Raw genomic sequence first — 25950 nt, forward strand, 5'->3', positions numbered from 1 at the left:
GTATCACGTGAAGACAGAGCCTTCCAGCCAACACCCCATTTATAGCATGTTGTCCATAACCCTGATATAAGTGATAGCACTTGAAGTAAACATTCGGGAACATTGTGTAGGGTCTAATCCATTATCAACATAGATATGATCTCCAATGCTCTAAATCCTGGCTTATGGGGAAAAAGTAGGGGCAGAACTCTATCAATACTCAAACAGTTGGTACAGCCCTGAGGAGCTAATAGGCCCATTTCTAAACGTTGTTTCTCAGGACATGTTGACTATTCTTGACTTAATATCATTGTAAACTGACATGAAAAAAATGCAGACATGTTCCCCCGAAATGCTGACAGCAACATACCTTTATTCAGCCAAGATCAGCAACATGAATTAAGAAAGTTTAAAAAAAAACTTTCTTTTAACTGATTATTGACAACACGGATTTCACAAAGTGCAAAGTACAGAGGGGAATGGTGGAGGGTTGAGTGTGGGCGATGTTCACTGTTCCCTGATGTCTGGTTGCGTTTGTGAGCAACAGATGAACCTGCGAACCAGATTCAGGATGGTACTTCAGGTATTTCAGCAGATATTGTGTAAACGGAATTCTCCCATAAATCAGCAATGACATGAACATTTAATTTTTATGGTGTTTGAAGACAAAGAAAATTGAAAAATATGGTGGGAGAAGTTCCTTTCATTTCTTTGAACTGGTATCAAGGGACACTGTCTGTGGATCTGGGGTGGCAGGATGATCTTTCACAGCAGAATGTGAGGGAACAGAATCATGTTGGAAATCCAGATAGACTGGAACTTGTTTCACTGGACGGGGAGAGTTCGCAGGGGGGTGACCTCAAACAATTTTATAAAGCCATGAGTGGAAAGGTGAATGGCTCTAATTGACATGATTCATACTGGGAATGTACGAAGCTTTCGTTTCAAAAATATCACATCAATAAACTCCACCTGACCCTACGGCTAGCGATGTGGAAATTAATGGTCTAATTAATGGTGCCAGACGATGCCTGGGACAACATCTCTTTATTCAACTAAAGTCAGCAATATACATTAACAATATGAAAGGCACAAACTGTACTTTTACCCAGATCGGCCAGTTTCATCTGCAGTCAGACACAACTTAAAATTCAGACCATTGCAAAGAAGATAGATGAGCACTCACAACATTGGAAATAATTTTGTTTGATAAAAGAATCCATCGTAGAGTTCCTCAGAGCAAATCATGTTAACAAACTTGTTATTTTTGTGTGTGGGGTAGTGCACAAAATGTTACTTTAATCCGATTGATGTGAACCATTTGCACTTAAGAAGTTGTTTGAAAACGTCTATCACAGTAGATACGCGAGTAAATTTTACAAATCATTGATCAAAGGGGACAATCTTTTTTGGACTCGAGGAAGATCCATAGTGATATTTTGTAAATGTTTGGAGCTGGGATTGTTTTCAATTTTTGACTAAGACAGTGGCGTATTTTCGCTATGGTGGGGGATTTCAACAATAGGGAACATGTTTTTACAATGAGAGGAGAAAAATTTTTAAAAAGATATCAGAGATAACCTTTTACACAGAGAATGGTTTGTGTGTGGGGTGATCTGGTGGTGGATACTTACAACCTATAGAAGACATTTGGATAAGTAAATGACTATCAAATGTTTGGAAGGATATGGGCCAAGTACACACAGGTGGGATTAGTTTAGTTTGGGATTATGTCTGGCATGGACTGGTTGGACCGAAGGGTCTGTAACCATGCTGTATCACTCCATGACTCTATGACAATTTTTCTCAATATTAAACAGTGCTGTAGTGATCCTTGAATGAACTGTTGATGTTAAGGTTGTATCTGAGATTCTGCGAATATTTCCTTCAATGAGAGGAGTGACTAGTTCTCCAACTTACACAACTGAAAATAAACTTTTCTCCAGCATTGTTGCTGAGTTGATTTGTTTCTGCGGAGGCGGTGGTTATAGTTTGCAGTTGGCTTTCCACCAACTGGTCAACAGTGAGACAAAATATCTCTGATCGACTGCAGAAACTCCACCTGCTTCCAGTAAATGAAACTGGGAACTCAAGGACCTTTTCTGCAGTCAGCTTAATTGCTGCCAACTATTGTATCCGGCCGATTAAAGGGAAAATGAATCAACGAAAGTCCAACCAAACAAGCTATATTTTCCCATTTACTCACAATGGACACATTTCCCTTGGCATTTATTCTTTAAAAAGGAAAGTCCCTGAATACAGCATTCACTGTATGACTATCAGAAAACAGGACATTGAATGCAGTGACGTTCTGGTTAGTTCAGCCTGTTTACTGAGTATCTTTAAAGCTCCTGAATATGAAGTTAATGGATCCAAAATCCCACATTGCAGTAACATTTGTTATCATCTCAAAGTAAATTAACAAAATTCAATTGGTTCAAACTCACATCACTTGTTACACCATTCTCTGATTCATGTATCTCATTAAAACTGACTGAGCCCTTTATACATGGTTAACACTGGTGTAGTGTAACAGCGAATATTTGCTGATTTTTATGAGTTAACTGCTCTGTAAGAGCTATCAGTGAGCAGAGAAATGTACTGTTTATAACCTACATTCGTGGTAATTATTACTGTAATACTCTCTAATTTAACCAAACACTCCTGGTGTACCCAGATTGTTACATACAATGGTTTAGACGTTGAGGATTTAAAAAAAACTTATGGACTGTCTTGTTCTAGTTCATTAGATGCTCTTTCAAAAGTTTACCTAGGTGTTATGTATCACTGCGGACTCACATTTTGTTTCTCAGGCACACAGCTTTCCTTTACTGTGCATTTTAGTGTCGGAGCAATTTGAAAAAAAAATGCAGGGAGAGACATTCTGCAATGTAAGGAGGTGCTTCTAATCTCCGGGTCCAAACTGCTTAGTGACATACACTCACATTCTGAATATAATCACTTTAGACATGCTCCATATTAGGTTGCCGAAACGGAATTTAGAAACGCAGATTAGAAATGATATGTTATTTTGTAATATGAGAGAGACTTTGAGTGACAGCAAAAATAAAGTCATTCATTTTGTTGGCTAATAATATTATTGAAGTTCTTTTTAGCTTTACCTGCTTGTGGTGGAATGTAGGATTAAAGGGAGTTAACTTCTAATTGAATATTCTAAATATAATCACTTTGGACACGCTCTGTATTCAGTTGCCTAAATTGAATTTTGAAATATTTCATATGAATTACATGTTATTTTGTAGTGCGACAGAGACTTGCAGTATCCAGGGAAGAAAAGCTCAACTGTTTTATTAGCTGGTAATATGTTTGAACTTTCATTTTAGTTTTATCTGCTTGTGAATGTATGTAGAAATAAAGGGAGCTAACTTCCAGTTGAATTTGTTTTTTTTAAACAAAATACATGCAACTATCATGTGAAACAGACCTGAAGCTACTCAAATTTACTTCCAAAGAAGCTATTCAGCAAGACCAATATCCCAATATGTGTATGTGTCCATGTTTAAGCAGAACCTCATGTAAAGACATGATCCCATGTGTTCGGGCTATGCAAGCTGATACCAGGATCCAGTCTCAGCCTCCAGCAGGAAACCAACATGCGGAAGCTGTAAGCCTGCCACCTTCCGATGGCCATATAAACCTTTGGCACTGGACTGTAATTCAACACTCCTGGGTCGGCTCTGTTTCGAAAGATCTTAGCAGAACCGTTTCCCACAATTTATCAGAATGATTGTGGCGACAATTTTTCTCAGTCTGTTACTGACTTTCTTATCATGTGAGTGTTTTTTGTTCAAGTCTCTCTTTGTTTCTGTCTCAATGTTAGTCTACCGCTGGAATGTAAAACACTCAGCCATCATGTCATCAGCATTAATGCTCATAGTTTATTTGTTTTCTTTTTTAAAGGTGTCCAGGCGGAGATTGTTTTGACCCAGCCAGAGGCAGAGACTGGCCGTCCCGCAGGCAGCCTGAAACTGACCTGTAAAACCAGCGGGTTCGATCTTAGCAGCTACTACATGTACTGGGTCCGACAGGTTCCCGGACAGGCTCTGGAGTGACTGGTTCGCTACTATCGTTCATCCAGCAGTAACTATGCACCAGCGATTAAGGGTCGATTTACTGCGTCCAAAGACAATTCAAACAACATTTTCGCGTTGGACATGGAGAACCTGAAGATCGAAGACACCGCCATCTATTACTGTGCAAGAGACCACAGCGAGAGGAACCAGGGCTGGACCCGTTCAAAAACAGCTCGAGGGAACATTTTGTCAATTCCACCATAAACTGACGGTCAGTACGAGTTTTAAATGCAATTATATCAACTGTGATCTGAAGCAGACCTCAGGCTGCCTCTTACAAAACTATCAAAAAGGAAATGTACCATTTAAACTAGCAAACTGGTGACACAATAGGACAATGTTGTGGGCATGTCATATGTACTGCTAACACTTCCATCAATTAAATGCTCTGACAAAATGTTAGTTTTAGTATACCTGACAGCTCAGGAAATCACTGCTAATTGTTATGTCGACTATGGCATTAATTCTAAACATGATCAGAACTAAATGGCTCTTTCAAATGAAAATTGAGACCTCGAGTAAACAACAGAGAATGAGTGTACTGGTCTACATCATTGTGATACGACAGTGGGTCACAGTGTTCTGCACAGCGCCGTCCTCATACAAAAACCACTGACAAGTGTTTATCTCAAATTGGTGATTTCTACCATGGCAGGAGCGAGAAATAATGTGAGATGCAAGTTAAACGCAATCCAGTAGTGCTAGTTTGTACAAATGTATAATTTTTTTCTACCTTCTTCGTGTTGATTGTCAAGTTAAATGCAGACCAAACCTGGAAAAGTATTCCAAGCTTTCAAAATGCAATGAATCGTAAAAGCTGGAATCATGCACCAAATCATTTTTAGAGGAGTCTGAATCACTGCTTTCTAGGAAGTGAAGAAATTCCCTGCATTTTACAGTTTACAGTCTGTCATAGTATTTGACACAACGTGTCTCACAGTGATATAACTGGGGTGACACTGCAATTATGATCAATACAAAAACCTATTCAGCCTCCATTGTTTGAAACTAGTCAGTGATTACTTCTACAAACCATCTTAACTTGCAGTGCCGTATTAGTTCTGTGCGGTTTAATGCCAGTATCACTATTTAATTTGTAAAAGTGTTGGGTAATTATTGATATACCAGTTGGGGATTTTGAGAATCAGCTCATGTGTTACTCGGTGAAGTATAAAACAGTATTAAAATTTATCAAGAATGATCAGAATTCACTAGCGCAATTATGTGGATGAAGATTTATCGTGACTTTATTTTGCCTGTGGTTCTGAAAATTTAAAATGATGGTAGATTTTTGATTTGTTTTATACAGAGCTAGTTATTGTGTGACCCAGTCCAGAGAATGTAACACTGTGACTACCTTGGCTACTGGGGCCAAGGGACCATGGTGACTGTGACTTCAGGTAAGACCCTTGAACTTTCTTTCTGACTTTTTAAAAACTTTCTATTCATGTGACTAATTTCCGGAATAAATGAAACTCAGATTCTGTGCTGAGTTTGGTTTGGTTTGGATTTATTTTTGTTCAGACTGATTATAGACTTCAGTTAAGGCTCAGCAAATAGTTACAATGGGGATGATGGAGTCAGTTGCTTCGTGTATCTCTTTTTTTTGATCAGATGGGCATTCTGTGTGGCTGGGTTACTTGAAACGCATAATGTCTCTTAATCAGTCAGCTATAAATAATGTTTAATGTTAGTGACACCCTGACTATGAGTTTTGTTATCAATAACAAACGCTAAGAATTCAAAGATGTTCGAGATATTACCAAACATGATTAAAATATGCTAAAATATCATTATTCATTTCTTTAATACATGTTCTTACCATGATTCTATTTTCACATCTATTTTGATAATTTTGTTGATGACAAGCAGGTTAGAAACTGTCATAAAATTTTCTTGCGGTGCTATATTGCATTCTGTTGATGAGATTCTGAGTTTGTTTTACTTGATTCTGTTGAATTGAGTTGATTGGATTTTGGCTTTGTTTAAGTTGATTCGGTTTGAACTGTGTTGATTAGATTCTGACTTTGTTTTTACTTGGTTTTGTTGAATTGTGTTGATTGGTTTTTGAAATTGTTTTATTTGATTCTGTTGAATTGAATTGTTTGGATTCTGATTATGTTTCATTCAAATCTGTTGTTCTGAGTTGATTGGATTCTGATTTTATTTTCCTTGATTCTGTTGAATTGAGTTGATTGGATCTTATTCAGTTTGTGAAATTGATCTGCATTTTCATGCTTTCTGTAATCGGTGTTTTCTTTCTGGTGAGGAGATTGTCTCTCTGGATACCTTTTCATTACCAATATTTGTGAAGATCTTTTGTTTTTCATGAATCATTTCTGCATTTGTTAAACTATTTTGACACATTTTTCTCTGCTTGGTTGAAAACATTACATCCATTTGTAACGGTCTGAAAAACAACTTAAGGCAGAAACCCGGAAGTGTGAGAAATGAAAAAAAAAACGAGTTTTTAATGCATTGACTTTAAAAAAAAAACTCAGTTCTAATTGTAAACTAACTGAATTTTGTTTTGAGTAGCCTCATTCAAAATAAAATTTGGGACTAAAATCTGAAACTACAGAATTGATCAGATTATGTAATTGATACTAACTTAAAATTATAAAGTGGTAATATTTGTCCATTCAGTAATTTTGTTTTGACCATGAAGTGATTAATCAATATGCGCCTTCAGCCGCTCTACTGTGCACTGCACAGGATTGTCACGATCAAGAAGGGTGTGCAGGTTGGAAATAAATTGAACTGTTGCCAGAAACGTTACAGCTTTAAGTGTTAAGTCCCCTCACAAACAAGGCTGCTGTTATGACTTGCTATTTCTATTCAATTTAATCATTAGTTTGCTGGATTCTGAGCAGCTTTGTTAGACTTCAATTTGTTTTTTTTGTGAGGTTACATCATGTTCTTGGTTCTGTTGAAAATGTTTGCAGAGCTAGTTCTGCTGCAAACACACCGTGTTGTGATCTGGTGATCATTGATCTGTTGACGGGGGACTGTGCTTGGGTAACATTAAATGTGTTATATTTGGGAAACCGTTTTTGGTTTCTACATTGTTTTTGCAATGTTAACACGGTTGGTGACAGTGAACCGCTCCAGGTTCCTCATTCAATGCAATCAGCATGCGAGGTGAAATTTCATAAAGCCTATTATTAAGTGAAAGGCAAATCGCAAAGGTTTTAGAAATGAAGGGAAAACAGATACCTTCGGGCACTATTTTTACTTAAAATGAATAATTAAGGATTAATCTAATCCATGCTTTACAATCCAAATTCAGAACTCAACTATCTAGTTCAATCACAAGATCTGTTTTTAAACAGTTTACAAGTTATAGAGAAATATAAATAGAATTTCAAAAGTCTAATGTTCGAATAGTTCTTGCTCTTGAGCAAAAATGCCATGACTGTGTTATAATTGATCAAGAAACACCTTTCAATTCCGCTGTACACTACATACGTATTTTTCTGGCTGGAAAAGATCATTGGCAAAGACCATTTGGAAATTCTGCTCAATTCTATGAAGAACAGGTCAGTTTCACTGCTTTGATCAGTTTCACACGTAACTTGAGTTAATTAATTGTTATGTCCCTGATTAAACTGGATTTACAGGATAAAAATAAAACATGAACTGAATTATTTAATCTGCACAGTGCTTTAGATTGTTCCCAATCTGTGCATTTTAAATAAATAGTTACATTTTACAACAAAATATCAACTGAGGAGTCATTCTTTCGGAAACAACTGCTATCGTGAATTATGTGACCAAGGCCAAATTTTGAATTAATTAAAATGATCCACTCATGAACTCGCAGGGCAGCATGGTGTCTCAGTGGTTGGCACTGCTGCCTCACAGTGCCAGGGTCCCAAATTCGATTCCACCCTCGGGTGACTGCCTGTGTGGAGTTAGCACATTCTCCCTGTGTCTGCGTGGGTTTCCTTCGGGCGATCTGGTTTCCTACCACAGTCCAAAAGATGGGCAAGTCAGGTGATTTGTGCAACTTAGCACAGCCATAGTGTTCAGGGATGTGTAGGTTAGGCTGTATTAGTCAGGGGTAAATATAAATTAGGGGGAATGGGTCTGGCTGGGCTACTTACTGTTCAGAGGGTCAGTGTGGAATTGTTGGGCCAAATGGCCTGTTTCTATACTGTAGGAACCCTAATCTTAAAACCATGGGCGTGCTTACTGCAAACGCAGAGAATTCATTTTACATCGATGTGTTCAGACGGATGCAGAGTTCACAAGTTTGCAGAAGACGAACTAGAGGATAACAGAGCACATTGTTTATTCAGACACTGAAAATAGATTAATATTTATTTTAATTATATACTTGACCGATTTATTGCAATGTAGCGATCGGAAGGAATCTGCTCACATTAGTTAAGTGTGACAATCATTTAGATTAGATTTCCTGTAGTATGTATCGGGCCATTTGGCCCAACAAGTCCACACCGACCCTCTGAAGAGTAACCCACCCAGACCCATTCCCCTGCCCTATATTTACCCCTGACTAATGCACCTAACACGATGGACGATATAGCATGACCAGTTCACCTGACATGCACATCTTTGGATTGTGGGAGGAAACCCACACAGACACAGGGGAGATTGTGTAAACTCCACATAGGCAGTCACCCGAGGCTGGAACTGAGCCTGGGTACCTGGATCTGTGAGGCAGAAGTGCCCACATTTTCTTAGACATCCGTTAAAGTGGGCAACTCCAGACAGAAGCATGTTTTCAATTCATATCTTTTTAAACATTTTCGTTCATTAAAAGCAGTTAACAAAGAAAATGACCTTGCCCTAATTCCTTCAACAGAAATGCTTTCCACACTGGACTTTATGCAGTGCATGCAAAATCTCCACAGTTCAAGGAACGTTTTAAGAATATGTAAAAATAATTTAGAGAATAATCCATTTCCTCCGGATCTGGGCTTTAATTGGCGATATTTCCCACCTCAATAATTTTGTTAAATACAATGACTTATTAAGTTTATTAACTCAGTGGTTATTTATGTTCATTGTGAAGACATTCTCATTCACATTAATCCACTGGTTAGTTCCTCTGATGAATGTTCAATTACAGTGAATATATTTGACGTGAGGAGTTGAGCAATGTATCCTCTAGGATTAAGTCTGTTGTGCAGTTTGTTTCAGTGCTATCTCCGACTAACTTGTCAACGTTCCTGACCATTTGTAAATTGTCCAGTTCGGATACCTGAATCTCAGGCAGTTCAATTTTATCTTGAGCTTCAAAACCACTTTTATCTGCCAGAAATACAATATTCGATTAGGTGCCTCAGAATTGAGAGCCCTGACTAAGTTGTTTTAATCAGAATGTACGTTTCAGGAACAAAAGGCAGACAGCAAGAGTTTTGAAATTGGTTGTTGGCAACAAGAGATATTTGATTGAGCGAGGCAAAGGGAAATATGCTGTATATTTTCTTTGTGCCTCAGTTATGCAGGACATGTTTCGTGGCACAATGTAGAATCAGATTTTTTTGCATCTTATTATTTGAAAACCTATTATCAGCTTTTAATGTCACTGGCAACGGTCATATTACACTTCAAAACATTTTAATCTTTTCCAAACTGGTGCAGCAACATTCACAGGGGAAAGAGGAAGGGAGTTCTTTGTTGGAATCCAGTGACAGTGAATTGATGGCAATGCAATTCCTAGATTTATTCCGCTGTAGTTCCCATAGAGTTTGAACAATTTGGAGCTGCTGTCAAAGCATTCTTGGATAAATGTTGAAATGTTACTTTTATTGTACAAACATTCTGGAACAATCCCTGGTTGTTGGAAGGTGATAACAACTAACATGGTTTATGTATTGTCAAAACATGTGGGCTGTGTTCTCCGTGATAGTGTCAAGCTCATTGTGTTCAGGTCTGTTGTGATGTTGTAGTAGGGTCCCTGATTCTGTCCCAGGTGGCCTGTGTTCACTTACAACCTGTTAGAGAGGTATGTAACACAATCTCTTATCAGGTTACTTCAGTGCAAGAAAGCAGATTGAAATGTTTGGGTGTTTGTTGGAATTCCACTCACAGACGCCAGTGAAATCTATTCAATCGCTGTCCTGACTTGTGTCTCTTAGATATTAAACAGAATTTTGGTGTTTAGCAGCTTTTTCCAGATCAATATTTGTTCACAAGCTTTTGGGCATCACTAGATGGGGTTAATGGAGTAAGTGCTCAAAGAAATCCCAGCTTTTGTCTTGCTGTTCTAACAATATCATTTATAACTAATCCAGAATGAATCATTTTCAAAGCATATTTGATGAGATTATGCTTAGGCTGTTTTACTTTTTATTAAACCAGTGCTGTAGCTGAATTTGATTGTTCAGTACGGTGGGAGTTCCGCTGAATCCAACACTTGCAGCAGATGGCAATAGCTTTTCAACTGGTCTTCAATTGCTATCTCAGACCATCCAGTACCTCTGCTAAGAATTCATTTTCCAACAGGAGTCAAGCCAACGTAATCACTGTTTATCTTAACAGGTTGAGCTCTTGTGCCAAAAACATGAAAACAATTTGGTGAAGAGGGGGTCTCTGTGTGCGAAAGGTTAACCTTGCAATCTCTCCACAGGAGCTGCTAGACCTACTGAGTTTCTTCAGAAATTGCTGTATTTTATTTTAGTTTTCTAGCATTTAAAGTTTGTTGTTTCATTGAAAAAAGTTCTGTTCGATTAAACACGTTCTTCAGAGAAAAGATGCATTTGAACAAATTGCGAATGTTCAGAGATATTAAATATCAGAGAATCATTGAATTTGAGCGCCCTGATCTCGAGCTGTAGTTTCACAAGAAACTATTATGAAGTAACAACACACTCCAGAGCGCAGTGGCTGCTGTAAGTGGGTGGAAGTTATTTTGATCACTCAAATAGAGAATGTCAATGATCCCGTCCCAAATAATCAACAGAAGTTTTTTATAAAGCATGTGTGAAACAATTAATTTATCGAAATATTTTAATAAAAAGTGTTCACCGCCAGTGCTAGCTTAATGAATGACACAATGATAGGAAGGTAGGAGGAAGAGAAGGGAACTCAGCCCCTCGAGCTGTTCCACCACTTACTTAGATCATGGAGCATCTGTGAGCTAAATCCACAGGTCTCCCTTTGGCTAAAACTCTTCAACACCTTTTATTAACAAGCAAAAACTATCCCAGATTTACTGATTCGACTGCCCGAAACAAAGGGAGACACCATTTCTGAAAGACATTCCTGTGAGTACTGTGACACAATGAGGCTGGAATTAATTGCTCATGAAAGTAAACTTTAAATCTCTGACAATTTCCAATTGAAACATCCCAATCATCATATTTCATTAATTTAACACTATACTTCCCTGGAATAAAGAAATATAATGTGTGTTTGCCTTGCTAAAAATGAGGGAAGCTTCATTCCTATTATATGATAAAGAAATAGTGAAAACACAGTCAAATCACACAAAAGGAAACCACATCATCTTGTGTAGTCACACAAGTGCCTCAAATAATTTTCAATTCTTCCAGTGGTTGTTTGAATCTCCAGACAGGTGTGGAAGTGTCAGACTTTTTATATCGCCTTGAGAAACCAGTTGTCATCAGTCTATTTGAATTGCTGAAGTTTGTGTGGTATTAGCACATTCACAGCGCTGTTAGGAAATGAGTCCCATGGCTGTGATTGAGGAAGAAGAAACGAGCAGGGAAATAGTTGAGAGTCAAGTTAAAGTCTGATTTGGAGGAGAGCTTTCAGGTGAAGCATTTACACGCATGTGCGCCCTTATCCTCAAGGATCACAGTTTTGGAACATGCTGCCGAAGGGACATGTCAGCATGCAAAATGGAAGCTGAAGAAGGCCCCTCGGCCCCTCTCGAAGGCTATTCCATTCATGGGATCATCATTAATCTTGCTGCTCACCAGTCTTCCCAACACACCAATAACATTGAACCTGATTGTTTACTGTTCAGCAAAAGAATGGTGAACCTTTGGAATTCTCTACTACAGAAATTGATTAAGGACAAAACATTAAATGATTTCAATAAGGAGATAGATTCCTTCAATCCTTAAAAAATGCTATGGATATGTGGGAGAAAGGCAAACAGAGTACAATATTGGTTGAAAGCCATGAAAACATTGAATGGGGCAAGGTTTGTAAGTTTGCACGTAACGCCGACATCGGTGGTATAATTGGCAGTGAAAGTTATTTAAACGTACAATGAGATCGTGATCAGCTGGGCCAATTGGCTGAGGAGTGGCAGATGGAGTGTAATTTAAATGAATACGATGTGTTGCTTTTTGAGAAGTCAAATCAGGTCACAACTTACAGAGTTAATGGTAGGGCACTGGATAGTGATGTTAAACACAGGGCCCTGAGGGTCCAGACTCATAGAGTCTTACAGAGTTAATGGTAGGGCACTGGGTAGTGATGTTGAACACTGAGGACCCTGAGGGTTCAGACTTATAGATTCTTGAAAGCGTTGTCTCAAGTACCTAGTGTGTTGAAGGTGTTTGGCACATGTACCTTCATTGGTCAGAGCACTGAGTGCAGGAGTTGGGGCTTCATGTTGTAACTGTCCAAAACATTGGAATGAACTGCCAGAGGAAGTGGTAAATGCAGAGATAGGTCCAACATTTAGAAGACATTTGAATAGCTCCAGGAACTGGATAGGTCTGGATGGATATGGGCCAAAGGCAGGCAAGTGGAATTAGTTTAATTTGGGAACTCTGGTCAGCATGGATGAGCTGGACCAAAGGAACTGTTTCTGTGCTGTACGACTTTATGACTCACTGACTTTATGGTGGGGTAGGCTCAAAGTTGGAAGGTGGTGAGCAAGTGAAGGGCTAGATTGGGCATGTGGGAGAGTTTGGGCTGATAGGCTGTGAGGTGTTGGCTGGCTGCTGGGTAAGCTTGCATGTACTCTGTCTGGCAAGGTGGCATCAAGGTAAATGGTAATGGTCACAGGATAATTTGGTCGAATTGTGCTTGGTAGGTGAGGGGTAGTTTGAGCTGAAATGCAGGAGGTCTGTCTTTGCCAGGCTGGTTAGTGCAGAGGTGGGCAGTGTGCCAGGCTGGTTAGTGTAGAGGTGGGCAGAGTGCCAGGATGTTTCGGGGGTGGAGGGTCACTGTAATGAAGTGACAGGGGGACGTATTGTCAAAATGTAAAGCTCGGAGTCTGGCAAAATGGTAGGTGGTAAAGGACAGATGCGAAAGGAGCTGGGATGCAATGTGCACAGGTTGACTTGGTTAAGATGAGAGGTCACTGATCATGGGCTGAGGTCATGTCTTGGGTAGTGGGCTTTTGTCAGAGGTTGTGAAAATTATGGTGCCAGGTCCAGTCAGGGCCAGATTCACCATGGGCCAGGTGCAGGGCGGCAGGAGTGTAAATGAGTGAAAGGAATTGGGATCATATGTCCATCTGGAATATAGAATATAGAACATTACAGTGCAGTACAGGCCCTTCAGCCCTCGATGTTGCGCTGACCTGTGGAACCAATCTGAAGCCTATCTATCCTACACGATTCCATTTTCATCCATATGTTTATCCAATAACCTATTCAATGCCCTTAAAGTTGGCGAGTGTACTATTGTTGCAGGCAGTGCGTTCCATGGCCCTACTACTCTCTGAGTAAAGAAACAACCTCTGACATCTATCATCTATGTCCTCTCCTGCTAGCAATCACTACTCAAGGAAAAAGACTTTCACTGTCCACCCTCTGTTTATCTTATGTCTCAATTAAGTAACCTCTCAACCTTCTTCCCTCAAATAAAAACAGCTTCAAGACCCTCATCCTTTCCTCATTAAACCTTCCCGCCATACCAAACAACATCCTGGTAAACCTCCTCTGAACTCTTCCAAAGCTTCCACTTTCTTTCTATAATGTGGTGACCAGAACAGTACACAATACTCCCAAGTGCGGCCACACCAGAGTTTTTTACAGCCGCAGCCTAATCTCGTGGTTCTGAAACTCATATCGATGAAAGCCAACACAAAGTATGCCTTCTTAATAACTCTATCAAACTGGCTGGCAACTTTTAGGGATCTATGTACATGGACACCGAGATCTCTCTGCTCAGCTACACTACCAATATGGATTGCCTTGGATGTGTTTCGTGTGATAGGGGTTGTGTGTTCCGGGCATGAATGGATGTACAGCAGGGTAGGGTTTGTCAATGTGAGTGGAAATTTCGGTCTAGACAGAGTAAGTGCAGTGGTTAGTTTGAAAGATGAGGTTTGCTGGTGAACTGGGTGTCAGTTTGATAGTTATTAAAGTTAAAGATTACTTGTTCATTTCTCAAATCATATTTACGTAAATACTCAGCTGTAACACTCCAAAGTCTCTGAACCTTATGGTCCTCTATTTAAAGTGAGGGGAGATAGGTATAAGACAGATGTCAGAGGTAGTTTCTTTACTCATTGAGTAATAAGGGTATGGAATGCTTTGCCTGCAACGGTAGTAGATTCGCCAAGTTTAAGTCCATTTAAGTTGTCATTGGACAAACATATGGACGTACATGGGATAGTGTAGGTGGGATGGGCTTCAGATTAGTATGACAGGGCAGCGCAGCATCGAGGGCCGAAGGGCCTGTACTGCGCTGTAATGTTCTATGTTCTATGATTCACTCTGATTTCTCTCCGGGGGTACTGCCAGCTGTTGGGTATTTCCAGCAGCACGGTAGCCAGTGGGGTGGCACGCTGGTTCCGTGGTTAGTGCTGCTGCCTCACAGTGCTAGGGATTCGGGTTCCATTCCAGCCTCGGGTGACTGTCTGTGTGGAGTTGGCACTTTCTCCCCATGTCTGTATGCGTTTCCTCCCACAGTCCAAAGATGTGCAAGCTGGGGGAATTGCAAATGTTGTGTTCAGTGATTGGGAGTTTAGATGCATTCGTCAGGGTTAACTGTAGCATAATAGGGTAGGGGTATGGTCTGGATGCGTTACTTTTCAGAGGGTGGGTGTGGGCCTGTTGGGCCAAATGGCCAGATGAATCTGCATTTCCTTGGTTTGTATTTTGTGAAACATCTCTGCTCTTCACAGCAATCCAGTGAAAGTGTCAGTTCGTGAGATCTTCAAACAGTTACTGGGGTAGGATCAGGATGTTCTTCTTCCCAAATTATGTGGTAATAGAAACAGGGCATGTTTCTAAAGAGGGAACCAATGACCATGGTCAGCAATTGATAGGAAACAAAAATAAACCCCAGTTATGCTGTCGACTTCAGCGGGAGCATACTGGCAAACGTTTACAGCTGAGGATACATTTGATAAGATCAAATTAACAGAAACTAACATGCTCAATTGGTCATTCTATTGTAGAGACACCGTCTCCCCCCACGCTTTATGGCCTGGTCTCCTCCTGTCAGGAGCACAACACCGGTTCTGTGATCTTTGGTTGTTTAGCGATGGACTATTCCCCTGACGTCACCAAGGTAACCTGGAAGAAAGGTGGGGAGCTAATCACGACTGGATTGAAGACTTACCCATCAGTGAGAAACAAGAAGGGAACCTACACCCTGAGCAGCCAGTTAACCCTGCCCGAGTCAGAGGTAGATTGCCCCAGCAAAATCTCCTGTGAGGTTCAACACAGCGGGTCACACAAGAGCAAAGTAATGCCATGTCCAGGTACGTGTTGTGGGAACTGAGATAAACAGATCATCTGTGATTAACATGAATAAGGCATTATTTATAACCGTTTTCATAGACTCACCTTATACAGCACAGGAAAAAGGCCCTTTGATCCACCTAATTCACGCCTATCAATAACAACCACCTAACTATTCCAGTCTCATGTGCCAGCACATGATCCATTGCCTTGTGTGGCTTGCCCTTCATACTTATTATGAGGGGCTCAGTCTCTACATGACTTATAGGTGCTGAGCTCCAGGCTAACACCACCCTCTGTTTGATTTTGTTTTCCCCTGAGATCCACTTGGAAGCTCTTGGCCTTACCTTCACCCTGTGCCCCTGAGGCATTGATCTCTCCATCAAGGGGAAAGGTTTCATCCAGTTTACCCTGTCTATGCCTAAAATAATTCTAGACATCATGATAATCTTCTCCCTAATTCTCCTTTGCTCCAAGGAAAACCACTGTGTATCTAAACTAGTTTCATAACTAAAACCCTCCAACCCAGGCAAGATCCTGGCAAATCTCATCAATACTGCCTTCAGTGTAATCACATTCCTTCGATAACATGCACACAACGCTTCAGTATGGCCTAACCAGTGTTTTATTAAGTTCCAGTATCATCTCACCATTCTTCATTGTCAATGTCTAGGCTAAGAAAAGCAAATATCCTCCCACTTTCTTAGCCTCTTTATCCAGATGACACAGTACTATAGGGGATCGGTAGGTACATGCACCAAAGATCCTCAGGCCTTTCCAGGGTTCCACCATTCAAAACGTCATACCTCACAGATTCTTCTACCGATTCTTCACCTTACATTTATTCAGAATAATTTCCATTTGCAACTTTTCTCTTCACATACAACCAACCCTTTTATATCCTCCTGCAATCTAAAGCCATTATGCTCATGACTTACCAACATGACAGTTTTCATTTCATCTGTGAATTCACTGGTTAATCCTCCTAAATTTGAGTCTCAATCATTGGTATGTAAGATACATTGCACGGAAATCAACACTAATCCCTACAGAACACCAGGAGACAGATTTCCAGTCACGCAGGCACCCGATGACTATTATTCCCTGCTCCCATCACTCAGCCAGTTCTAGATCCAATCTGTCAAATTAACTCGGATCCCATTGGCTCTGATTATTGCTATCATCTGGACATCGAGTTATCTCTATGAAAACTACTATCAAATTGTTACACATGACTTCCTCTCAATAAAACCGTGCTGAAAATTGTTGATTTATCTTCCAAATGAAGACTAATTTCACTTCTCAATAGTTTCCCGACCACTGAGACTAGCTTGACAGATCTGTGTTTTCATTATTTATCCCTTCCTTCATCCTGCATAACAGTGCAACGTTGTCTGATCTACACTCACTTGGCACAAGTGCTGTGGCCAGACAGGAATTCTAAATTATTGTCAGCGACCCAACTATTTCATCCTTTGCATCGCTCAACCGCTTCGTATACTTTTCATCTGCCCTGGAAAAATAACCACTTTTCATTCAGCAAGACAACACAGAACATCACGTCATGTGTCCTAATTTCTGAAAGTACATCACAACACCCCTCCATGATTTCTGTCCCCACATTGTCCCTCTTCCTAGTGAACACTGACACAACACATTCGTTTTGACCACAACCTAATCCACTGGCTCGACTCCAATAATAACAGTTACTGGGCATTACTGTTTCCCGAATAATTCTTTTATTATGAATGAGCCTGTAACTTTAAAAATATTTTCCTTTATTTTGACTGCTATTATTTTCTCATGGTCCCTTTTGCTCTTCTAATTCCTTTGTCTTTCAAACTCCCCCTTGCACGTTCTGTACTCCATATTAGTTTATATTGTTTTGAGATTTCAGTATAGACCGGAAGCCTCCCTTGTTTCTCTTTATCTCCCCCTCCATGCCCTTTGGTGTCCAGAGCCCGCTGCATTCTTGGTCCCACGCAGTGGCTTCCTGGGAAATGTCCTCCCTGTGATTTTCCTATCTCTTTTTTAAATGTGCCACACTGCTCTGACTCAGATTTACCAATAAGTGTCAGCTTCCAGTCCACTCTGGTTAAGTCATTACCTGATCTAACTAAAATTGTCCTTCCACTTTTCAGAACTTTGGGCCAATTTCTATTCCTTTGCAGTACAATCTGAAATCCAACTGATTTACGGTCACTGTCTGCAAAGTGCTCCACCATTGATGTTTTACCCACTGGGTCGACTTCATTCCCTAAAGTTAAGTTCAGGTTCACCCCTCTCTTGCAAGGTCTGGATTAAAATTCTCTGTATTAAGCACATACTTTGTTCAAATATTCTCCTCGGGGCATTTTCAGAATTGTGCTCCCTCTAAATTTTTAACAAAGTGAATATCCAAGCCTATGCTGACGAAGTTAAAAACCTCTTTTCTCATTCCCCTATTTAATTTACATGTCTCTGAAATGTGCCCATGTATTTGCATTTGGTCTTTTGAACCAATAGTAAGGTCTATCGTGCTCTCCCAGTAGTTATGTTTGCTGTGTTTTGGTTTTGAAGTACTGTCCATTTGCCTTTGTTCAAGGAGGTATCCATGATTTCATTTGTCTTTACAGCCTAAAATACTCTTGTCAGAATTGCGACAGAAACAACATTCTGTACCGCACACCCCCGCCCCCATCATTTTCTATCTTTTCCTGTCTCGCCTGAAGGCACTAAATCCTGGAATATTGAATAGCCACTCCTGCCCGGCTCTCAATATGTCTCCATGATAGCAACGACATCATTTCTTCATTTATGCCAGTAATTCGTCTGCCTTGTTCATCAGACTCTGTCATTAAAACGAATACCATCCAACGTTGCTATCTCCCTTCTGATATTACCGGCCTACAGTTTCTATGCCTCCTTGACTCCCTTGCTGTGTCCTCTAAGCTTAGCCTTTCACATTGTCCTGCTGATCTTTCTGTGTGGATCCCAGCTTCTCCAGCACTCTGCACAATTATGATTCTTGTATCCATTAACCACAAGAAACCTTGATATATGAGAACTGATTGTATTTGTTATGAAATTCATCGGATAATGTATACGATGTGTTTCCTAAAGGTCCAGATATTCTCCAACCAACCCTTCTCCTAACTGTGAGCTCCAGTGAAGAAATCGCAAGCAGCAAGTTTGCAACCGTCGTCTGTTCAATCATCGAGTTCCGTCCGAAGTCAATCACCGTCAGTTGGTTGAAAAATGGCCGACCCTTGGATTCTGGCTTCTTCACGTCTCCCGTGTGTGAGGCAAACGGGAACTTCTCAGTGACGAGTCGGCTGATGGTCCCTTATGGTGAATGGTACAACAGCGCAGTCTATACCTGCCAGGTCACTCATGGAGAGAACACTCAAAGTAAAAACATCACTGCACTCCAGGGTAAGAGACACAGACTGAGAGAGCTACAAATCATTCTGAACTCTGATGTGAATCAATTTATCAGGCGTAGTAAACAGCACGGTACAGCTTCTCATTTGCCAACATGCCACGTATCTCATTTCAGTTTGAGTGTTACATCAGCATTGCTCATAATTCAACCTTTTGGCAAGTCAGAAAAGCATGTTTCCTCTCTGTTGAAGATAGATATATAGACAGTGAGCTTTGTTAAATAGTTTGTTGCCAGACCATGCTGGGAGAGGCATTCAGAGTGCTGAATCCTTGCCTGGTAGCTGCTTCAAGGGTAGGTTTGGGGTGGAGGGGGGATATTGGAGAGATATATGATTGAAACATAGAAAATACTGAGAAACTGAGGTCGAGTGAATGTGGAATAGATGCTTTGACTGGTCAGCGAGACTAGGACCCAAGGGCACAGTCTCAGGGTCAAAGGGGCACCGTTTAGAACTGAGATGGGGAGGAATTTCTTCAGCCAGAGAGTGATGAGTCTGTGGAACATGTTGCTGCAGAGGGCTGTGGAGGCTAGACCATTGTGTGTATTCAAGGCAGAGATAGATCGGCTCTTGTTTAGTACGGGGAGAAGGCAGGAGAATGGCTTTAGCCCGAAACGTCGTTTTTCCTGCTCGTCGGATGCTGCCTGACCTGCTGTGCTTTCCCAGCATCATTCTGATCTAAACTCTGGATTGGCCGAACAGCCTTATTCTGAACCTCTATCAAATTGACGTGGTTAAAATATGCAGTGACCCTTACTTGAGAATAAATCAAAATGCGTTCAATGCTTCATTCCCTGCTCAGGAATGACCTGTTGGTTGGACATTGTACGACATCGATTTTTATCTGGTACTGAGCTCTTTAACTTCATTTATGGGATCAGACCACAGACCAAGTGGCTATCACATTTGATGAACTGGGATAAACGTGATCTCACTGAGCTGCTTTAAGATGCTCTCTGTAATTAGTGGATGAGGCAGGAGAATAAATTCTGGTGGGAATGCTGTAATAGGGATATAGGGATGAATGAACTAGGAACTCGAGACAGGCTGATTTAGCCTGGTTTGGGGTGATGATGTTTACACAGTGAGTAGTGGATGTCGATAAAATTAGTGCACATTTCCATCGAGTTTGTAGATTAATTTAAGACGCTTTTGTTTGTTTTTTTTCTCCCCTGCTCTATGAAGAAATTAAAAAATGCAGCTTGGTAAATTAAGTAGAAGTACAGACCAGTTATGAACTAACTGAATGGAGGGAAAGACTTAAGGAGATGGGTGTCCTTCTCGATATCCAATGCTGTACTCAGTGTCTTGTTTTCAGATCTACTCCAAACACAGCCCACGAGGAACAATGACATAAATTAGAGAATGACATCACACCAATAACGCAAAGTATTTTTGATCACGTTAAATATAATGAATAGAATTTCAATGGCTGTTCACCGCTCCTGTGACACTTTAGAACTCTGCAAAGAGAATAATTATTATTTATTATAATCTGTCCAAAATTTGGGATGTGATTTGGCAGTCAGTGTGACCAGCAGCACTTGCACCTAAAGGTTATGAACATGGAAATGAATTCATTCTATTCAGATTACTCTTGTCACAAGTATCAATAGATGGTCTTAAGTGAGAGACAAACTCCGAAAGAAAGATAATTCCATGGGTTACATGATGGTATCTTTGATGATTTTACTTTTTTCACAGGTTTCACGAGTTACAAAGCCAGTGTTCTTTAGGAATAATTACACAGGGTATGTTATAGCTAATCACAAATGTTTCACAGATCAAAATACATCAACAATAGTAAGCATCGTTTCAGCAATAGTTGGAGTTGCCATTTTGAAGGTGGGGTCTTCACCCTGTGAAGGAGTAATCTGAAGATTGGCTGTTTGTATCAGAAAGGGTCATTTTTCATTGACTTTGATTTTTGTTTCATAGAAGATACCGAGTGTCACCCTAACACCGTTAAAATCCTCCCACCGCCAGTAGAACAAGTCTTACTGGAGGCGACGGTGACGTTAACCTGCGTTGTGTCCAATCTTCCTTCTGGAGTCAATGTGACCTGGAAACAAGAAAAGAAGCCTCTGAGCAGCCTGGACAGAATCCCGACAGCGTGATCAGCAAATGAGACATTTCTACTGAAGCCTGGCTGAGTGGCGTTACTTTTGAATGTGTGGTGTACCATCAGAATCTACCGACTCCGCTGAGAGACTCCATCCACAAGGAGAAAGGTGAGCGGTGAGATTAAAGCACAAAGGATCCCATGTGTAATCCAGATCCAGTTACATCAATGATAGGCTTTGATTGGAAATGAACCAACACCGTTGGGAGCATTAATGATGCATCTGAAGGCAGGATAGCTAAGTAGCTGATTCAGAAAAAGATGGACCAAAGGATATTGTATTCTGATTAAGTCAGATAAGGTGGGAAGAAGGCTGGGTTGTGACGTCACCATCAGCAATGACAAATGGCCAGAATGTCCTCGTTGTGGGCTGGAAACTTGGAGACAACTTTCACATTAAACTTCACTTTTTTTACTGGACAGTATGTGTACCATTCTGCTCCTTTAAAAAACAAAAGTGAATAAATCCCAAATTAAACATGGCGTATTTTAATATTTAGTGAAATTGTGATATTGGTTCAGGATGTTTTTGGTTGATTTATATTTGTCTCAAATATTCTGCAGTGATCAATCCGCTGGAGCCATCAGTGTCGGTCCTCCTGCCACCAACAGAAGAAATCTCCGCTCAGAGGTTTCTCTCCCTCACCTGTTTAGTGAGAGGTTTCTCCACCCGAGAGATCTTCATCAAGTAGACAAACAATGACAAGCCGGTGAATCCCAGTAACTACAAGAACACCGAGGTGATGGCGGAGAGCGACAACACTTCCTTCTTTATCTACAGCCTGTTATCCATTACAGCGGAGGAGTGGGCCAGCGGTGCTTCTTACTCCTGTGTGGTGGGACATGAAGCGATTCCATTGAAGATCATCAACAGAACAGTCGATAAATCCAGCGGTAAACCGAGTTTTGTAAACATTTCACTTGCACTGATGGACACTGTTAATTCATGTCAATAAAAATCTCAAAGTTGCATTTAATAATTCAACAGAAGTAATGAAGTGTTTTTTTTTTCCTCCAGTTGTGAGTTAAATACTGAATTAGTTGTTTCTCACTCTGACTTACATTCCATCTGTGTAGTTAAAGTAGATTATTAACAGGTCTAGGACGAGTGTCTTGTGCAGTTAATGTTCTCTGCTCAGATACACCCTGGGTCAGAGATAGAGTAAAGCTCACTCATTGCAGGATTCCGCCAAGGACGTTATCCATCCTAAATCCCGCTGTGACAAAATCTGACAATGTCCATTTTATGTCAAGGGTAGGGCACGAGTTTTGAACTTGGTGTTTTTGATTCCCCCGATTGGACATTCTTACAAAATTCATGTCAGTTTTAAACTGCCAAATTGCACCAATTGGAAATGTAAATTTAAGACACTTTAAAATTAAACTTGATTGGAACATACCAATCATAAAGAATGCAGAACAGTTTGAATGTAACCTTTGTTTCTGGGGAACTGCCAGGGATCTTGCGCCAGCGCATGAGTTGACAGAATGTATCTTCACTTTCACACCAAAGAGAATCAACAGATAAGTTGTTGTGGAGCAGAGGGGAGGGGAACGATGAATGGTCTGTCCTCTGGCTCCCTGTCCAGAGCTTTCATGGTAGATGTCCTCTGTAATGTAACCCAGTTGCTAACAGGGACAGTCAGCTTCTTGCTTACTGTCCAAAGATTTAACATTTCCATGAAAAACAATACCTTTGAAGCATGTTAGACACGCTTGGCTCTGTTAACAAATAATTAACATTAATTCCCATAATCCAAAACTGGTGTTTGCATCGTCCCAGTTTGAATTCCATAGTTTTGTCTCAGTTTTCTGGAGCACATGGGATCAATTCTGGTATTCGAATACCTGATATCATTTTGTTTCACAGACAGATCACAAGTAGACATTTTCTAATAAACATATTCAGAAATGTTATCTCTGGGGCAGTGGGGATTTGAACTCACGCTTTTCTCTCAGACAGAAGTTCTATCACTGCACCAGAAGAGTTGCTCATAAAACGCTTATCTCTCCACGACGATGGGAAATGTTTCCTGTAACACCAAGGTCAAAATCTAATTATGGGCAATGCATTAAAATTAGAACAATAAATTAGAATAATAAAAATTGCAGTCTGGTATAAGAACAGATACAGAGAGATGATCGCAAATACACACGTAATGATACATATACGGGCTCTCACCTAAAGACACATATTTATGTGCACACTCAAATGAGCATATAGATAAGATGTCACACACGCATACTCGCATAGAGCCACACATGCAAGTGGTACTTGAACACTCACCTAAGCTCATACAAAAACTCACATACACCGAAAGAAAATCATTTGCACAAATGAACAGGAGTACTCACACATAACCATGAGAAACATCGACACACGGTAACACTCAAATGAGCATGAATACATATACATTCATACAGCAAAATGCGTACAGACATACACACATGAACACACAGATATAAAATCTGAAAAATGTCCTCCCACATGTCAACTCACACAGGCACGTAAGTGCACAGAGATAAACATTAATATCATTATTTTCCCATTTTCAGAATCACAAACAAATGATGACTGAGGCAGCTGAATTAGTTATTTTGAAACCACATTGATCAGCATGGACACAATATCACACGCACACACAAATTCAGAGTCTCACATGCAGACACACAAGTGCATAGATGAACAAATAGAGGGGCGTTTATTAAATAAGGTTAATGGGCACAAGGATCAGCAAGCATCCACAAACAATAGCACAAACAAGCTGATCAGGAGATGGTTTGGGAAAGATTGCCACACAAGCAATCATCATCATATAAATATAAACATCCATCAAAACATAACATTGCGTGCTAACATTTATTAAGCATAAACATGAAAATATCCCAGTGTAGGGAGGATCTGAAATAGACACAAAAGCACACTTTTTAGATAGCACTAATGAAAAGTGAACACTCACAAAGACATTACAAGATAAACATAGGCAGCAACAAAGTGACATATTAGCATGATGATGCTTACACACTGTGAAAAGACAAAAAATTCGGTGCACAAACACATAAGCACACCAGCAGTAAAGGAACAGGAATATGTTTATTCATGCACAGACTCCAACATGGGCAAGAGTGAAGTAAGAGACTTCCATAACCACATACACAAACATTAAAGGGAAACCAAACATACCAAGCAGTAGATCAAATAAATTAAGTGACACACGTACAAAAACTTATTCCTAAATATACAGATCCTACAAACTAAAATATGAAGCAATGTCCTGACTGTGATGTCACTTATATTCATGATTTGCCAAGCAATTGGTCACCAATATAAAAGATGAGAATCACATTTGAACTTTTATTCAGTGATGGCCACAATTTTCAACTAAAGTGCTGTCACAGCCTATATTTAAAATATAATGATATAATTAAAATCATCATTCGTAATAAGCATTCCTCAAATAATAATATCCTTAAATAATAGATGAAAAGAAAAATCATTTAAAACGTTCTGACATGGACAATGAAGAAAGAACATGTGCAGTTAGTATTTGTAATTTCTTGCTGAGTCAATAATGCACTAATAGATACAGATAAGAGTCACATTGAGAAATACCTGACTGCTTTATGAAGATGTAATGGTCTCCAATTACATGACTTGGATGCAGATAGATCGATCTGGATCAATAAACAATCTAAATGCGTTCTCTCGGCTTTATATTCATAGATTCAATAGATCGCACTTGGATTGAAGACTATGAGGATGATAACAGCAACATCTGGACAACTGCTTCCACGTTCATCACCTTGTTCTTCCTGAGTATTTTCTACAGCGCTGCCGTCACTCTGGTGAAGGTGAGAATAATCACATCTTTCTCACGCCAAGCAGCCCAATATGTTTTGTGAAATCTCTAAGTGTGCCATTGAATAAACATTAAATCTGAAAGTCCCTGATCATAAATATCTGCGTCATTGCTTTCTCTCTCTTTTCCAGGTTAAGTGAATGAGTTGTGGACCCCTTTGATTTTCCTGATCTGCTTATCAAGGTCTCTGAATTCCCAATCTCCAATCTGTCCTGTTGCTGACTCTAACAGTGAGATGACTTCAGTTTATCAGCGTGTAACTGAGACAATTATTGATGGATTTTCCTTTTTACTTTGATATCTTTGAGATATTGTAGCTTCCCAGTTGTTTAAAGCCCGTTTGTTTTGTTTTTATTTGTTCCTTACTCAGAATGGTTGCCTACCCTTTCTGATGAGCCTTTGTATTCCCTTTCTTGTGACTGTTACTGATGTACAGAAAATTCCCAGCTCACAGCGCATGTGTTCTCGTCTCAATGTGGCATCCAGCCATTGTATTCACTTCTGTTAGCTTTTACATCAACTTTTTGGATAAAAATGCTTTCTGAAATGGTTAATAAATCTCGAATGAATATGCACTAATCTTGAGTTTGCTTAATTCTTTCTTCAAGGCCAGTCAGTAATAATACATTTACCCACATCCTACTCCTTTCCCAGCCAAATACTTTCACTTGTTCTGTTTGATTGTATTTTATCCAGTCATTTAGTTTAATGCTGCGCTACCATGCAGCCCACTAATGTAAATACATCTTTCACACGATATGCCTGATGGAACACTCCATAGGCAGAATGATTAGAGAATATTTCCGCTTATGCACCAAGGGTCACGGCCTCGGGTCACCTCATGATAATTTTATAGGCTCCACCAGAAGCCGAAAAAAGGCAGAC

At 40.0% G+C, this 25950-nt stretch overlaps 2 gene segments (V, D, J or C); both read left to right on the forward strand.

The window, feature by feature from the left end:
* Window positions 1–3670: 3670 nt before the first annotated feature.
* LOC122545339 (Ig heavy chain C region-like) lies at window positions 3671–21200 on the forward strand. The segment is given in 6 exon segments: window positions 3671–3772; window positions 3901–4284; window positions 5383–5473; window positions 15376–15681; window positions 18764–19075; window positions 21022–21200. Coding segments are annotated over 4 exon segments (816 nt in total).
* LOC148136781 (Ig heavy chain C region, membrane-bound form-like) lies at window positions 21174–25644 on the forward strand. The segment is given in 4 exon segments: window positions 21174–21314; window positions 21770–22099; window positions 24930–25057; window positions 25197–25644. Coding segments are annotated over 3 exon segments (288 nt in total).
* Window positions 25645–25950: the final 306 nt, after the last annotated feature.

The sequence above is a fragment of the Chiloscyllium plagiosum genome, unplaced genomic scaffold, assembly GCF_037043375.1.
Source record: "Chiloscyllium plagiosum isolate Xiang-an unplaced genomic scaffold, Cpla_swu_hap1 HiC_scaffold_45, whole genome shotgun sequence".
NCBI classification, from domain to species: Eukaryota; Metazoa; Chordata; class Chondrichthyes; order Orectolobiformes; family Hemiscylliidae; genus Chiloscyllium; species Chiloscyllium plagiosum.